This window comes from Vigna unguiculata, chromosome 6 (genome assembly GCF_037176805.1).
Source record: "Vigna unguiculata cultivar grain cowpea cultivar isolate G323 ecotype 2 chromosome 6, ASM3717680v1, whole genome shotgun sequence".
NCBI lineage: Eukaryota > Viridiplantae > Streptophyta > Magnoliopsida > Fabales > Fabaceae > Vigna > Vigna unguiculata.
In genome coordinates, this window is record NC_140797.1 from 37,930,696 (window position 1) to 37,946,316 (window position 15,621).

The 15,621-nt window shown below is 31.3% G+C and overlaps 1 protein-coding gene and 1 long non-coding RNA gene across 8 annotated transcripts; one reads left to right on the forward strand and one right to left on the reverse strand.

The window, feature by feature from the left end:
• Positions 1-405: 405 nt before the first annotated feature.
• Positions 406-11,252, forward strand: LOC114188045 (Regulator of chromosome condensation (RCC1) family with FYVE zinc finger domain-containing protein). 6 transcript variants are annotated; one of them, XM_028076533.2, is made up of 11 exons: positions 406-637; positions 995-1,225; positions 3,576-3,794; positions 4,877-4,963; positions 5,442-5,531; positions 5,654-5,740; positions 5,841-6,035; positions 6,864-8,945; positions 9,589-9,735; positions 10,140-10,486; positions 10,901-11,252. In XM_028076533.2, the coding sequence occupies exons 3-11, from the start codon at positions 3,738-3,740 to the stop codon at positions 11,019-11,021; spliced, it is 3,213 nt and encodes a 1,070-aa protein (XP_027932334.1). In that variant the 5' UTR covers positions 406-637; positions 995-1,225; positions 3,576-3,737; the 3' UTR covers positions 11,022-11,252. The 6 variants fall into 6 exon arrangements, with proteins under 6 accessions (XP_027932334.1, XP_027932339.1, XP_027932336.1 ...); XM_028076538.2 differs by lacking the exon at positions 406-637 and having other exon boundaries at positions 755-1,225; positions 6,864-8,781; positions 8,884-8,945; XM_028076535.2 differs by lacking the exon at positions 406-637 and adding an exon at positions 3,027-3,111 and having other exon boundaries at positions 759-1,225.
• On the reverse strand, positions 432-1,888 carry LOC114188046 (uncharacterized). 2 transcript variants are annotated; one of them, XR_003605370.2, is made up of 3 exons: positions 1,748-1,888; positions 1,195-1,330; positions 432-712 (listed from the first exon to the last, which is right to left on the reverse strand). It is a non-coding gene; the product is annotated as an uncharacterized LOC114188046 (long non-coding RNA). The 2 variants fall into 2 exon arrangements; XR_014995660.1 differs by lacking the exon at positions 1,195-1,330 and having other exon boundaries at positions 1,748-1,884.
• Positions 11,253-15,621: the final 4,369 nt, after the last annotated feature.

Sequence of the window (15,621 nt, forward strand, 5' to 3'; positions counted from 1 at the left end):
TCACAATGAATATAACATAACTTTCATCTCACTGAATGAACTTGTTTGTTGAATGACTTAGAGTGTGGTTTGGTACACGCTTTGTGATGGAAGAAAAGGCTACAAATAATATATTGAATTCATGTGGCCATGATTGTAGAGTTTCTACTAATTTATTGATGGTATTAGTTGGCAAGGTGCATGATGAACAAGATTTAAGAAAATAAGAAAGCATGGAATAATAATGTTGTTATATATGCGTTGAAAAGAAAGATAGAAAGACCATTTTGTCTCTATTTTAGACTTTTTGCGTCAGCAAGATTCTTCTTAAAAGAGCCACCCTTTTAAAAAGACATGCAAATTAAAGTTGCTTTTGGATAATAACTCACTGTTTAGATACTAATCTCTTTTCAGATGAACTTCAAGCTCTGGTTTTTGTATTTTGGGAAGCGTTTTGGAAACACAATCATGGTAACTTTACCTGTTTGAAGCAAGAATTTTGAACCCTAAACACTGAGTTTAGAGACATTACTCCAAAACCTTCATCATAAAGAAGAATCCTCGTGGGGTTAGAATTATTACAATTGTCAACAGTCAAAAGAAACTGGGTTCAATCATTGAGAGATAAGGAATCCGTTGAATGTGAAATTGCACGTTGGTGAATTCACAACTCTTTCATTTTACCTTTTTTTTCCCTCTTCACACTGCTTGTCTTTACTCTGCAGTTTGGAATCTGTATGCAAAAATTGATTGGTAAAAAAATGTTAGAAATTTAATCATTCCTTAATATATAGTACCAGATCCTTTCATAACAACATTATTGTAGTAAATCTAACAATTTTGTATGTAAAACTGATATCTGATGTTAAAATGTCTGGAATTTTACAGACCCAACTTTTTTTTAACAGAAAAGGTAAAAACTTTACTTGTATTATTCCAATGAACAACACTTAGGAAGTTAATTTTTTTTTTTCACCCAAAATTTGTTTGTATGAGATTGTCCATATCCTCATAGGCTTCTATTATATATTGGGACAAGAGCAATGATTCGAAGCGAGGGGAATTTTCTGCGAAGAGTGTTCAGAGTGATGCACAGTGAAAACAAACAGAAAGTTTTAAGGTGAGAAGATAGTCAGAGAAAAAAAGGAAGACAAGAGAGTGTGATCGTTCAGTTCAGTTAAGGTTCTTAACATAACAAACCATCACATTGTCTACCTCTGAAGCCACTTTCCATTCCCTTCATCAGGTAATTTCTTACTTTCTTCCTCTCAATTTTTTAGCTGCTTTCATTCTTCTTTGCTATGTATATCTCTGGTGCAGATTTTTCTCCTCCTTTGATTCTGCGTTGTTTCTATTTTTCAAGGTCAACAAAAGTTATGGTCATATAGTAATTAGGAAAAAGAGTAAACACAGGTCGAGAAAATACACTGAATTTTCTTTCTCTGATGGTCCCTTCTTCACACACACAGAGAGCAAGATTAAAACCTTATGGTGTAGGAAAATTGAGATTGGTTAACGTGAATTTGGAATTTAATCCACACAATTTGCATGATTGGAAAATTGGAAAGCCGTTTAGAAGGAATGAATCGTGATTAGATTGTTAAAGTTGTATTAATTCATATTCAAAGCCCAAAAAACTGCGTCTGAAAAGTAAATTCAAAATTGTATAAGTTGTTTTTGTTAGAATTGGTAAAACGTGGATTTCTTATTCTTTTCTGATTAGGATCTTAGTTTACAGAGAGAAAGAAACGGCACCGTTTTCACTTACCCTCAACCTTCTCTCCTCGCCATGAAAGCATCTCGATTAAGATTGGATTCTGATTCTGATTTGGTTTCCCCACTTTACCGAACAGTCTTCCTTTCTTTCCTTCTGATATTTCCCTTTTTATCTCCTTTCTCTCTCTCTACCTCAAAACTAGTTTCTCAAAAAATAAATTCAGAAAGTAAGATGATAGAAAGGGTATTTTGGTCAATTCAGTTCGTAAGGTTCCGCTCACTTGAACACTACCAACCACATTGCCTTTATCTCCACCGGTGGAGGTGTTCTTCATGGTCCTTGCCGACTTTGCTCTCGTCGACGTCGTTTTCTGCGGCGGCGGTGGGTGAAAATCTAAGGCATATCGAGTGAACGAATTTGAAAACGCATCCAATCGGTTTCGCTCTCTTTGTTTCTCGTCCTAGTTCTATACGTGGCTAGGGTCGCCGTAGCGGCGGCACTGCTCCTCCGTACACCGCTGGATATAGGAGCTGGGAAGAGGGTGTGTAGGTAGGGCTTCTTTTGTCTTACAAGTTATTTTTATTTTTTTTATTTATTTTTATTTGCTGAGGTGCAAGGGAGAACTGGGCCAGCCCGGCTTTTACTTTATTTTTGTTATGGATCTTGTTGTATGCAGGGTCCATTTCGTTTGAAAATATAGTTCTCAAGGATAGTATTTTGTGCAATAAAATATTGGTTTCTCACGTTTTTAATTGTTTCTTTCAAATAGGGTAAAATTAATTTATGTTCAATTTTTTTTTTCAGTTTAAAATAGGGTAATTAATTTTAGAAAGAATATTAAAAATTAATTATATATAATTAGAAAATTTTAAAAGTGACCTTATAAGTGAAAAAAGGTTGAAAAAGACTGTGCGAAAATGCAGGTTGGCATATTATTACACTACTGAAAAATGGTCATATATTTTATTCTGAACTATGCACAAATAATCAATTCATTGTTTAGGAATGAGATATTCTTTCCCATAGTCGCCTACAATCTAAAGAATTAGATTGACAAAATTTCCTTTGTCACATAGCATATATACACTCCCAATTAAGTTAAAAGTGTGGCTAAAATTTGTAGGGTTACATGCATGGAAAATACGAGAAGGGTAGGTTGATGTGCAGTGCACTTATAGACGTACTTTTGCTTTAGTTGCTTCAGTCACTGCATGTTGCTTCTTTAGTATATTGCATGCAGCAATTAGAATTTATTATTATTTTTTACTGGAGACAAACTTACGATTAGAGATATATAAACACTAACTAGTTAATTTTTCTCCTTGAATAGATCATTCGCGTATAAACTAACAATTCAGTCTTGTTGAATTGTTATGCTCAGTGCTGAACGAAATAAAGCGCCAAATCTTGTGTGAGTGAGTGTCATAATTCAATTACTCAATTAGATGTATTTAGTTGTCATTTTTTTTTTAATTTACCTGAGGAATAAATTTTAGAGTAGTGACCCATATACATTGAATTTGTATACCGATGACAAAAGGTACTTGTATTTTTTTAATTGATGTGCAATTAGCTAGCATGATTTAACATTCGAGAAAATGATGTATTGAAATATGGTTTAAAGTTAAGGGTGAAAACTTTGCCTAATGAGAATTGTTAGTTAGTAGTTTTAAATTATAATTTGTATTAAAAAATATTATTAATGAATCTTACTATTATTATTATTATTATTATTATTATTATTATTATTTTAACCAAATAAGTGGTTGTTATATGTGTACAATATTAACCAAATATTATGTGTGTGGATTGATAACATTAATATTTTCACTGTTGTTTCTTATTTTGTTTCTTACCTTATGTTCTTGTGTTCATCCAGACACTTCACAGAGAAAAAGAAAGAAAAAGAGAGAATATCTTCCGCATTCTTACCTCTCTTCAATTATTTTGCTGCCAATGATAAAGTTCCACGTATTGTGAAAACTAAGGGACTCCTTTCTGTGTCCCCTGTCTGCCATTCTCTCTTCCATGAAACTACAGCATGACGATGGAAGATGAGTCCTTGGCAACAGTCCCATTTGACAGGGCTATTGAACAGGTTATGCTTTTCATTTCTATTTCTTGTTAGCAATATTTCAAAGTCATGCTCTCTTTAGTGTTGTTTACCTGTTCTCAGTTTTTTCTCTAATTTCCAATCTTTCAATTTGTTTTAGTTTTGAAATGATTCCTTGGTTTCATTGCTAATGAAACATTCTCTTTTCACTAATGTGCATAAACTTTAGTGAGGGCATTTCCAATTCTTGTTAAAAATTTGGAACCCGTCACCATCTTTATAGTTCATTTGTGTGAAGATTATGGACAAAGATTGAAAAAAGAGATAAGAAAGTTTATCAGAGAAGACAAAATCCTGATTATCAGCAGTTGAAAAAGAAATAAATTTAGTACTATTACAAAATGAGATCAAATGTATTTATAGAGTTGGTGATTGACAAGCAATCCACCAAATGTACAACAGCTATCCACTAAAACAGAATTATTTAAAACCAGAAACAGAAAAGCTAAAAGCTTTATCCTTTATACTTTACAATTTTTTCATGACAATGATACATGTTGAATTTCTAATATACAATACTTGTTTATTAACTAAAGTTACACTTCGATTTCTTGATGTATTTTAGCACGCATCATCCAGTATACATATTTTTTGATGAAATCACCCGAATCACATTCATCTACATTCATTTTTATTGGTAAAAATTCCGGGTCCCTTCAATATAATTGTTTTAAAAGCATACAAAACGAGACGGTGGTTATCAATACTTGTCAGTTTGGATTCTTTATTATTTAGGCTGGAATTCAGCATCTTTTGCTTTAGAGTAATTTTCTTAGGGCAAAGGATTCTCAGAATACATTAACGTGTTTATGATCTTAATTGTTGTTTCACTCTTTATTTTCTTTTGAGTATGCACACATTCCTATACGATATTCATACATTAATGTGTGTTATGATGTGGATCAGTATAAGGCTAGACTTTTAGTCTTTGTCTTGAAATAGTTAATGTAATTTAATATTTTGATTTAGTTTTTATGTGTCCAATAGTGTTTGCTCACCTTATCTCTTTTAGAGAATTGATTTTTTATTTTTCTAATACTCAAAATTTGGTTTGTCTTTCTGTTCAGGCAATTGTGTCTATCAAGAAAGGTGCATATTTACTTAAGTGTGGTCGTAGGGGAAAGCCGAAGCTCTGTCCTTTCAGACTTTCCCAGGTAAGCTATAATGAGATGACAAATCATTTTGGGAGGTTAATACTACCACTCCTTTAATACGAAATTTGCCTACAGATCACATTCTTAGTGCATTTTCTTCTGCAAATTTCTTATGAGTATTGTATTTATAAGCACCGTACACGTGGACGTTCCAAACTGTTATTTCCTTGGTTTTTCTCAAGATATTGGCTTTGAATTTCTGATGTTATTTTGTATCTATACTATCTTAAAAAAAGAAGCAAGTTACTCTTCGATGGAGTGCTACTGTTTTTTTTTTTTGCACTTTTTCAGTGAACATTTGTATAGATGTAGGAAAAATTAAGTTTGCCTTATATTGAATACCAGTTAAGAAAAAATAGATCTCTTGGTTTTTGTTGGGTGAAATGTATTGGGTTTGAAATTTCATTAGTTGTCCTTATTTTCTTCATTGCATTATGATAAAGTTGCTGAAATTATCTTCCTTTTTTTTTTGTTCTAGGATGAGAGAAATTTGATTTGGTATTCAGGACAGCAGGAAAAGCATTTGCGATTGAGTGTAGTTACAAAAATTGTTCAAGGGCAAGAAAATGTATGTAACGAACATCAGTGTATTCTGACTTGATGCATTGCCCCCTTGAATATGACGGTTTTTAATCGACATGAACAGAGTAAAAATCATGTTTGGTCTAATAAATGGCTCACTAATTTCAGATAAGGTCCCAGAGGCAAAATGAACCCGAAAAGGAGTGCCATTCGTTTTCTCTAATCTATGCTAATGGTGAACGTTCTCTTGATCTGGTAATATTTGTGAATTGTTATTAATACATGACATGATATAACTGCATTTGTTTTCCCATAGGTGTAGATTGATTTGACATTTATTTCTTTTGAACTATAGATATGCAAGGACAAGGCACAAGCTGCTTCTTGGTTTGTTGGCTTGAAAGCTGTCATCTCTAGGTGTCAGCATCCTAGAGCTTTTAGTAGTTTAAGAAGTTGCAAAGGTGTGCAGAGTTGTGTTAGTAGTCCTGCTGGAATCTTACGAAGAAAGAAAAATCTTGGCCTTTTGGATGATACCTCTCAGTTTACTCAGGTTTAACACATTTTCTTTGTGTGGTTATCTCTGTATAATTAATAAAAAATCTTTTGTAGCTAGCCCACATGTATAATAATCTAACAGAAGGGGTTTATAAGAAAGCATAATCTAATTTTTTAGTTGTTAATAAAAAATCATGGATTTTTTTATTTTATTTTGTAGCTATAAATTAAAAAGTTTTGAATTTATTAAACAACGAAAATATTTCTTCACCTGCGCTTTATAATTACATTGAGCTTCCTTTGTTATTATCAAATAACTGTTCTGAAGGGAGGTAAAGGCTAAATAAGATAATCTCATTTCTGAATATTTAGGTTCAAAAGAGACGTGTTTTATTTTATTTAAAATTTTCTGGGCATTGATTACAGTGCACTAGCTTAATTTTCATTGAGTTTTATGTCCATGCAGGCTAGGAATAAGAGAAGCAGTAATAAAAAAGGATGTTTGTCGTTATGGATGTGCTTTAATTTCTGCAAACATGTATTTTTTTAGCACGATTGGCATATCCTTTGACTACTCTGTCTTTTTATTCTCGTCTAAATTCTTAACATTAAAACCAAATTCATTTGATGACAGAGAAAACAGCATTATCTTTAATCTTCAAATAAATTTATTTTTTGGCATAAATGGTTATAGACTTTAAAAAACTTACTACTGAAGCTAAACATAGAATGCTGAAGGTTTGATGATAATATCATGCTAGAAGCAGTCTACATGTGCCTATTTGTCTTTGCCTTGTTAATATAAATAACTTAGCACTTTCTCTCCGAAAAAAAAAAAATTGTGGCTGACATAGAATGTAACTTTGTCGTTATTATTTTGAAGGTACATAGCGTATGTGCAAGTCCTACTTTATCACTTTCCGAAAGGTGCTTTTCTGATGGCTTGTCATGCACTTCTGATAACTTATATTCATCCACATCTTTCCTCTCCAGCACTCAAGGTGTAACAGATAATTCAGTGCCAAGTTCTCCATACATTGATCCAGATGTTCATAGTAACATTGAATCAACTCGCATTGATAAGGAGCACAAGAAGAATTTGTCCTATAGGCATTTGACGCATTCTACCTCCGTACATTTAGGAAAAAGTAATGTATTGAAGGATGTAATGATATGGGGTGGAGGGATTGGGTGTCTTGTAGGGATTGTGAATGAAAGGTTTATTCAAGGTGGGGTCTATTCTTTAGTGCCGAAGTTACTAGAATCCACTGCAATGTTAGATGTACAGAACATAGCTTTGGGAGGAAAACATGCTGCCTTAGTTACAAAACAAGGGGAAGTTTTTTGTTGGGGTCAAGGAAAGTGGGGAAGACTCGGGCAGAAAATTGATATGGACATTAGCTCCCCAAAAATAGTGGATTCTCTTAATGGTCTTCATGTAAAGCACGTTGCTTGTGGTGAGTATCATACATGTGCTCTGACAGATTCTGGTGAAGTATATACTTGGGGAAATGATGTCTGCTGTGCAGATTTATTTAATGAAGGGAGAACTAGAAGTCAGTGGATACCACAAAAACTTGGCGGATCCTTAGATGGTATTAGTATCTCTAGTATTGCTTGTGGAGAATGGCATACTGCGATTGTTTCTAGTTGTGGGAGGTTATTTACTTACGGAGATGGTACATTTGGGGTTCTTGGCCATGGTGATCTTCGGAGCTATTCAAGTCCAAAAGAAGTTGAGTCTCTTAGTGGACTAAGGGTGAGGTCTGTTGCATGTGGATCATGGCATACATCTGCTATTGTTGAAGTTATGTTTGATCGTTTTAGGTACAATAGTGCTAGTGGTAAGTTGTTTACATGGGGTGATGGAGACGAGGGGAGGCTTGGTCATTCGGATAACGGAAGCAAGCTTGTACCAACATGTGTTACACAACTTGTGGACTATGATTTTGTTCAAGTGTCATGTGGAAGAATGTTGACTGTAGCACTCACTAACATGGGCAAGGTTTTTGCTATGGGAAGTGCCAAATATGGACAGTTAGGAAATCCACATGCCAAGGATAAAGCAGTCATGGTTGAAGGACAACTCAAACAAGAGTTTGTTAAAGTTATATCAACCGGTTCATATCATGTTGCTGTTTTGACTTCTGCAGGGAGTGTTTATACATGGGGCAGGGGTGAAAATGGACAACTGGGGCTAGGTGATACTGAAGATAGATATACACCTTGTTTTGTTGAGGCTCTAAGAGATAGACAGGTAAATACTATCACTTGTGGTCCAAGCTTCACAGCTGCAATCTGTTTACACAAACCTATTTCTATTAGTGACCAATCAACTTGTAGTGGTTGTAGGTTGCCATTTGGATTCACAAGGAAGAAGCATAACTGCTATAACTGTGGTCTTTTGTTCTGCCGTGCTTGTAGTAGTAAGAAGATTATAAATGCACCTCTAGCCCCCAGTAAGAGCAAGGCTTTTCGGGTTTGTGATCAGTGTTTTGATAAACGACAGGGAGGTACACATTCAATAATGGCTTCTAAGTCCAGAAATTACAACAGTCAACAGTTGTTGAAGCATCAACAAAAAATTGCTGATGTGACTGAAGACCGGGGAGAGACAACCGTGACACAAGGCCCTCTGCTATCTTTTGGTCAATCATGTTACAGGAAAAGTATGCCAAGTGGACGTAAGGATTGGAAAAACCACCCAGAAAGCCAACAGGATGTAGAAGATAGTTCTTCTATGCTAGGTGGAATGCCGCAGTGGGGGCAAGTTCCATGTCCTGCCATATTTAAAATTAATGGTACAGAAAATCCAGTTGTTCATGTTTCTTCATCCAAAAATAAATTAGCCACAGTTTCTCCATGTAGTATGGAATCTACAACATATAACTTCTCTAATGTAGAGACAGGTACAACTAAATCTGAGAAGGTTCTGCTTGAAGAAGTTCATAGGCTGAGAACCGAGGTATTAACTCTAGAGAATATCACCCTTTAAACTGCTTTAGTTTTTAACATGCTTTTGTTACAATGTGGTACATACATGTCAAAAACTGTAAAATTATATTATTTTTTATGCTACGTTTCTTCCATTTTAATGATTTTTTTACAATTCAATATATAATCATTGTTACTTTTTAGACCACAATTATCAATTTATATATCTATTTGTATATATACAGCACAACAATAAGGTGAAATTCATGACAACGTAATAGTTGAAGCCATTTTTCTTAATATAAAAAAGTTCACGTATTGCTTCACATCTTAAGTATTGAATCGTGTCTTTAATAATGCCTTTTTGGCACTCTACATGTTTATTTTTCTTGAAATCCTGTTAAAAAGTTTTTTTTTTTTTTAAAATCAACTACTATATTTTTATTTTTTTCCATTTTAAGCAGTTCTATTATGCTTTTTTGAACTTCATTTGTTATAGTTGTTGTCAATTTTAGTCTTGAGGGTGCAACATTCCTCTTCTGAACTTTCCATATATACCCTTCAATAGTACAATAAACTTGAACTACGCAATTACTAGTAACATAACATTCATTTTCTATTCTGTATTGATTGTGCTCACTTTTCCTATGCTGATATTTCATGTCATTGGATAGGCTAAGAGACTTGAAGAGCAATGTGAGCTTAAAAATCATAAAATACAAGAGTGTCAGCAAAAAATTGAGGAGAGTTGGTTTGTGGCAAGGGAGGAAGCTGCTAAGTGCAAGGCAGCAAAAGAGGTCATAAAAGCTTTAGCACTAAGGGTAAGTTCTTTATTATCAGTGTAATTATTTTAATCTAGGTTTATGTTGGAATCTAGAATTTTCGACTTCATTTAATTTAATTTAATTTGTATAATACGCGTAAGGTAGCGAGATGTAATAAACATATGTTAAATGAAGTTATTATATGACTACATCAACTAATTGTATCATGTACGAGATTCAAGCTTTAGAACTTGATTTTAGAATTTCCAGAACAAGGATTCATGGTAAAAATAACTTTCCTGAAATGTACATATCTAATCATGAAATCATTATCAGAGCTTTTAGCATTATTTGGTTAAAGTCTTCCAAAAAAGAATTCAACATGATTTTTCTATTTTGTAGGTCTATATTTAAGTTATATTCCTCGAACAAAGTAATTGATGTATTTATCACCATTGCAGCTTCATACCATATCAGGAAAAGATAATGCTGGGCAAGAAGCAAAAGTTGGACAACATGAATTTGTGCCTAATCTGGCAACCATAGTTACAGATATGAAGAGTCCAAGAGATGGCAATGGGGACAGTCTATCCAATTCTCCCATAGTATTCTCTGACATAATAAAATCCAAATTTGGGAGAAGCATGTTTCCCAAAAATGAAAATTCTAACTTTAGTAGAGGTGAGTCTCAACAGGACAATATCAATGGATTGAAGGCAGACTGGGTAGAACAATATGAGCCAGGTGTTTACATCACATTTACAACCTTACCATGTGGGAAAAAAGGCCTTAAGCGAGTCAGATTTAGGTAATGTCTATTCACCTAGTCCACTGATTAATCATATTTTTTCACACACTTTATCATCATACAGTTTAATGTTAGTGTGTGCTCATCGTGTGCCCACTTAGTTTTTTTTTTTTTTTTTCTGTTTCTGTCGAGGTGAATCCTCTAACTAATTTCTGGGCAAAAGTTTTAAGATAAGTTTTTACCTAAATCATGTATTGAAAGATTTTCAAAATGCAAATCATGAACATACTTTCTTTTGAACACTTGGTAATATCTCATTATGGTTCAACCATCAGCTGGAAGATGGATACTCCCTTTTATCATGATATTATATGTCATCATTTTTAGTTTATTTATGGATGGTAGCAGAAGACAATATAGAATTGACCTACATAATGTATTGTCTGAATGAGTGTGATGACGTGTGGTTTGCAGTCGCAAGCGATTCTCAGAGAAGGAAGCCGAGAAATGGTGGGAAGAGAATCAGAGCAAGGTGTATCACAAATATGGGATTGAAGGATATATAAACACCAGCCAAAGTCAGGTGAAAGGCTAATTTTTACTGCCATTCATCTCTACCAGTTTTCACCAATAGTTCTTAGTGGGAAAGAGGTGATGTTGGCTTTAGGCCTCAAAGAAAGATCAAGTGTATAGTCACAAATAATAGCGTATCTTTGTTCAGCGTCTTGGGGCATTCATTCGGTGTACAGTCACAAATAACAACGTGTCTCTTAATTTTGTCTATTTCTATTTTAGCTTTATAAAGTTGTTCAAATTCCATTTCTAATATTTCAATTTTCCAAGGATGAAATGAAAAAAATATATCAACAGGACAAGAAAAAGTAGAGATCAAAACAAAACATCTATATTTTAGGAATGATAAGGTTATTTAAGCCAAATAAAACTAAGTATATATTATGGAACTCGTGCAAAGTTCAGATTTCCCAATATAATATAGGCGAGAAATGAAACCTTGTGTGGACCTTGAATTAAACCACAACAGCAAAATATTAGTTGTTCAGCTTTTGGATTCTGAAATCCTGGTTCTCAAAGAAGGAAACGAGAATGACCCCACAAAGTTTCTCTGGTAAAAGAAACAAAGAGGAGAAGAAAGAAATCTAACTTTGATTTAAAATTGATTAAATACCGTCTATTTTAATGTAAGTTTGACTCATATCAAGTCACTCTATATAATCTCTCAAAAAAAAAATATATATATCAATTTTCAAATTTAAAAGATCATTATAAAAATTGTTTTTTTTAAATAGACACTCATAAAAGATGAATATTTTTTTAAATAGACACTTGTAAAAACTGCAAAGTTCATTATAGTGTATTATACTAACTTCCTAAATATAATGTCATTAGTAATTGACTTAATCGATTAAAAATAAATAAATAAATAAGTTTTTCTAACTGACTCCTCTAATATTTGCTTCTCTTTAAGCTTTATTATGTTAATGGCCTGACTTTAATGAGACATTTTACAGTTCTAATTATGAAGGAGAAGTGTTGTAATCATAGAGTTGACTGAATTATAGCATCAATTTAAAAGGGGAAAAAGTTGCAGTGTAAATAAAAAGAATTTATTCATCGTATAAAAACTTAATACCATATGCAAAACAGTAGAATTTTATTTTTAACTATAGTTGACCTAGGTAACACTGCACTTAATATTTTTATCCTTTTGTGTACTGATTTTCACACAAAGAGAGGTGGTTGTTAGAGAGCGACAAAATCCCAGTTGAGGATTTTTATGAAGGGTAAATAGGTGTGTGTGAATTGATGAAAGATTCGTGGTGGAACTCATCATCCAAGTAATCACTGCAATGTCTTTATTGCACGTTCTGTCGAACTTCACAGACACATAAAACAGTCCACACCAATAGGACACTTGACAAGAAGACAACATGGCACGTGCATGCATGTACCTTATACCTTCCCATGTTTTTTTATCACCTTAACCATTTCCTAATGTCCCTCTCGCCTACAATGACCCATCTTCTTTCACCCTTTTTTCGTTCATTCTTTTTTTTACTTCAACTCATATTTAACAGATTGACACCACTTTTAAGGGTATTGCATGAGATTCTATGTTGGCAGTCATTGTAGTTGTATTAAGGGTATGTTCTCATGCATAAATTTACTGTAGTGGATGAAATGAGGGCGATGATTTAATAAAGATTTGGTTGTTATTTTTTGGTGAAAGCAAGTGATTGAGAGGTGATGAATTGCGAGATTATAGCATGTGATCTATCTCACTGTTTTGAAGAGATTAGCGAGATTAATGTGCCAAATTAACACTCAATCCTTGTTACTTGTTATTATATTGGAAAAAAATCAACTCTGCTACTACTTATCTGATTACAAAATTTATGTATCAGGTTCTATGCTTCAGTATCCAAATCCATATTAGTTGTATCTGATTCCACTTCTTTTTGATTTTTTGATTGTGTTATGTGGCAGGAAGTTGGAATAGTTCTTAAGGAGTTCAAAGCACTTTTTTGTTTCTGTATTTAAAAAAATTTAATATTTTATTTTTCAGTTTAGATAAATTAAAATATTTTTTTCAATTAAAATTTATCTTTAATATTTAAATTTATGTAGAAAAAATTTCAAAACTAATTACCACTTATCTAAACATTATTTTATATTATATTTAACATCAAAGGTAATTTGGTAATCTAACTTTTTTATATATTAAATTTTATTTTTTATTAGTTACATCATTCAAATCTTACACAAATTTTCATAAAATTTACTCTTAAACTATTATTTCCAAATCCTTTAAAAAAATAACACAAACTTCACCTTTAAATCTATTCGAATCAATTCAAAGAGAAGACACGATAAGATTATTACCTTATGACATTATTTTCTGTTGACAGTCATAACTGCACAATTATTGAGGTGAAACTTTTATTTTGATAGAGTTGAATCAGCTTATGAATACAAAAACCAATCAAATTATCTCGCGACTTTGTTCGTATTGTATAGTCCTTTTAAATGTCATGTTAATTGACTGAGTCTTTTCAAATGTGACTTAGATTGCAGTGTGCAGATGATAAGATTGAAGAGAATTGAAGAGGTAGCCATTGGAAGGTTAGTAATGGTAGGTGGAAGAGGAAGACATGTCTAATCCTTTAAAAACATAAGAACATATTTTAGGGATAGGTCAATAAAAGATAAGTTACTCATCATGCTCCATATATCAACACCAATCAACTCAAAAATTAAACTCTCTTTTATTGATTTGGTTAATAGTCATTGGGTTCAAAAAGTTCTTCTCAAGATTGATATAAAGTGAGTTAGAGTTAGGGTGAAACTAAATTTAGTTTATATATTAAAGTTAAATTATTTTTCTTATATGTAGGTATTTCTTTTTTATGATTTCGAGATTTGTAATTTAATTATGTTAAACTCCAATAATAATATAGAGTGATGTATGTCAATTTATATTTTATTGTAAAAATTTGTAGATAGACTTCATGGAGATTTATTAATTAAGATGGAAAAATGAACTTGATTCGACGGACGTGCTGACAATTCGTCAAAAGGTTCTTCTCAAGAATGTTTTTATTTATTTAAAAAAAAAAGTTCCTACTAATAAAAAAATTATATGCTTTTTATATAGAAATACATATAAATATTCTATATTATTAAATACTATACGAAATGTAAATATATTTTTATCTCTTAATTTTTAGTAAATTTTGGAATTAGTCCATTTTGAAACTTTGAACTAATTTCAGTCCTTAATCTTTTGAAATACATGGATTTAATCATTTTAATCAAATTTTGGTAGATTTATTAGATGTTTCGTACATATTTAGAATTGTATTTAAGTTCTTTATACTATTTGACACATTTTTACTTTAATGTTAAGTCAAATACTATTATGAAACGTGTTTGAAATGTCAAATAAATTTAACAAAATTTGATTAAAAGGACATGCATTTCAAACGATGAAGGACTAAATTAGTCCAAAATTTCGAAATGGACTAATTTCAAAATTCAAGTTAGGGACCAAAAACATATTTAACCTTTAAATAATTATACATAAAAATACAATATATTACAATCCTAAATTTTATGTTATGTAAGTCCTCTTAATCTAATTTTGATGATTAAACTTAAGACAAAGTAAAACATGATGGGTAGATCTATATTATTATTCTTATATTGAATTATAATATCAATATTAATAATATATTAAAATTATGTGTTAGAATTATCTTTGAAAAGTTATTATTTATTGAATTTATTGTTTCATCCACTCAAAATATTATGAAATCATATATTAATGTTTATGCATATACTTAATAATAAAGAGAATTTATAATATATGAAATGAGTCTAAATTTTATCTTTTAAATTTATTTTATGAGATAAGGTTGATCTTACAATTTAAAATTAGACACAACTTTTTTAACCATAATAGAAAAAATTAGATAATTCAAACAACTTTAAAGCAATCGAGTTGTAAAAATTGTTTGGACCCTGAAGTGGGCCCATCTTCTTTTTGTACACATTAAGAAGTTGGGCTGAAAAACATACATTATGGGGTTTCTGAACTCTTTATTCCCTATATTTGTTCATTCATTCAATGAATTCAATGAGTCTCAGAAATTTCAATTATTGTTGAAAATGTTTTTTTTTCAAAATAAAAATGTTCGGGTAACACAGTCTCAAATGTTTTTTTCAAAATAAAAATATATTTTAAATTGTAATTTAGAATATATTTTCAAATAAATTATGTCATTCATAATATTCTCTTAGATTTTAAATTCATAATTCAAAATAAATTTCTAAACTTTATGATCCAAATTATATTTTTATATTATCATTTTTGTTATATAATCTGAAATATATTTTATATTATATAATTCAAAATTTAAAAATATATTATAAATTGAAATTTAGAAATATATTAATAATTCAAAATTTAAAACTCTATTATTAATTTTGCAAATAAAAATTCATTTTCGTATTAATCTTATTATAAGCTAAAATTATTTATCACCTCCAATCATAAAAATGTTGATTTTATATTTATTTTTAACTAATATTTATTAACTTAAAAAAATTGTATAGTATAATAAAATCATTAAATAATAACTAATTTTAAAGACACAAATTTATGGATCAATGATCAT

Coding starts and splice junctions, on each gene's coding strand:
- LOC114188045 (XM_028076533.2), top strand. CDS start 3,738: ATGACGATGGAAGATGAGTCCTTGGCAACAGTCCCATTTGACAGGGCT. Junction 4,964..5,441: donor GTCCTTTCAGACTTTCCCAG/GTAAGCTATAAT, acceptor TTTTTGTTCTAG/GATGAGAGAAATTTGATTTG. Junction 5,741..5,840: donor GTGAACGTTCTCTTGATCTG/GTAATATTTGTG, acceptor TTTGAACTATAG/ATATGCAAGGACAAGGCACA.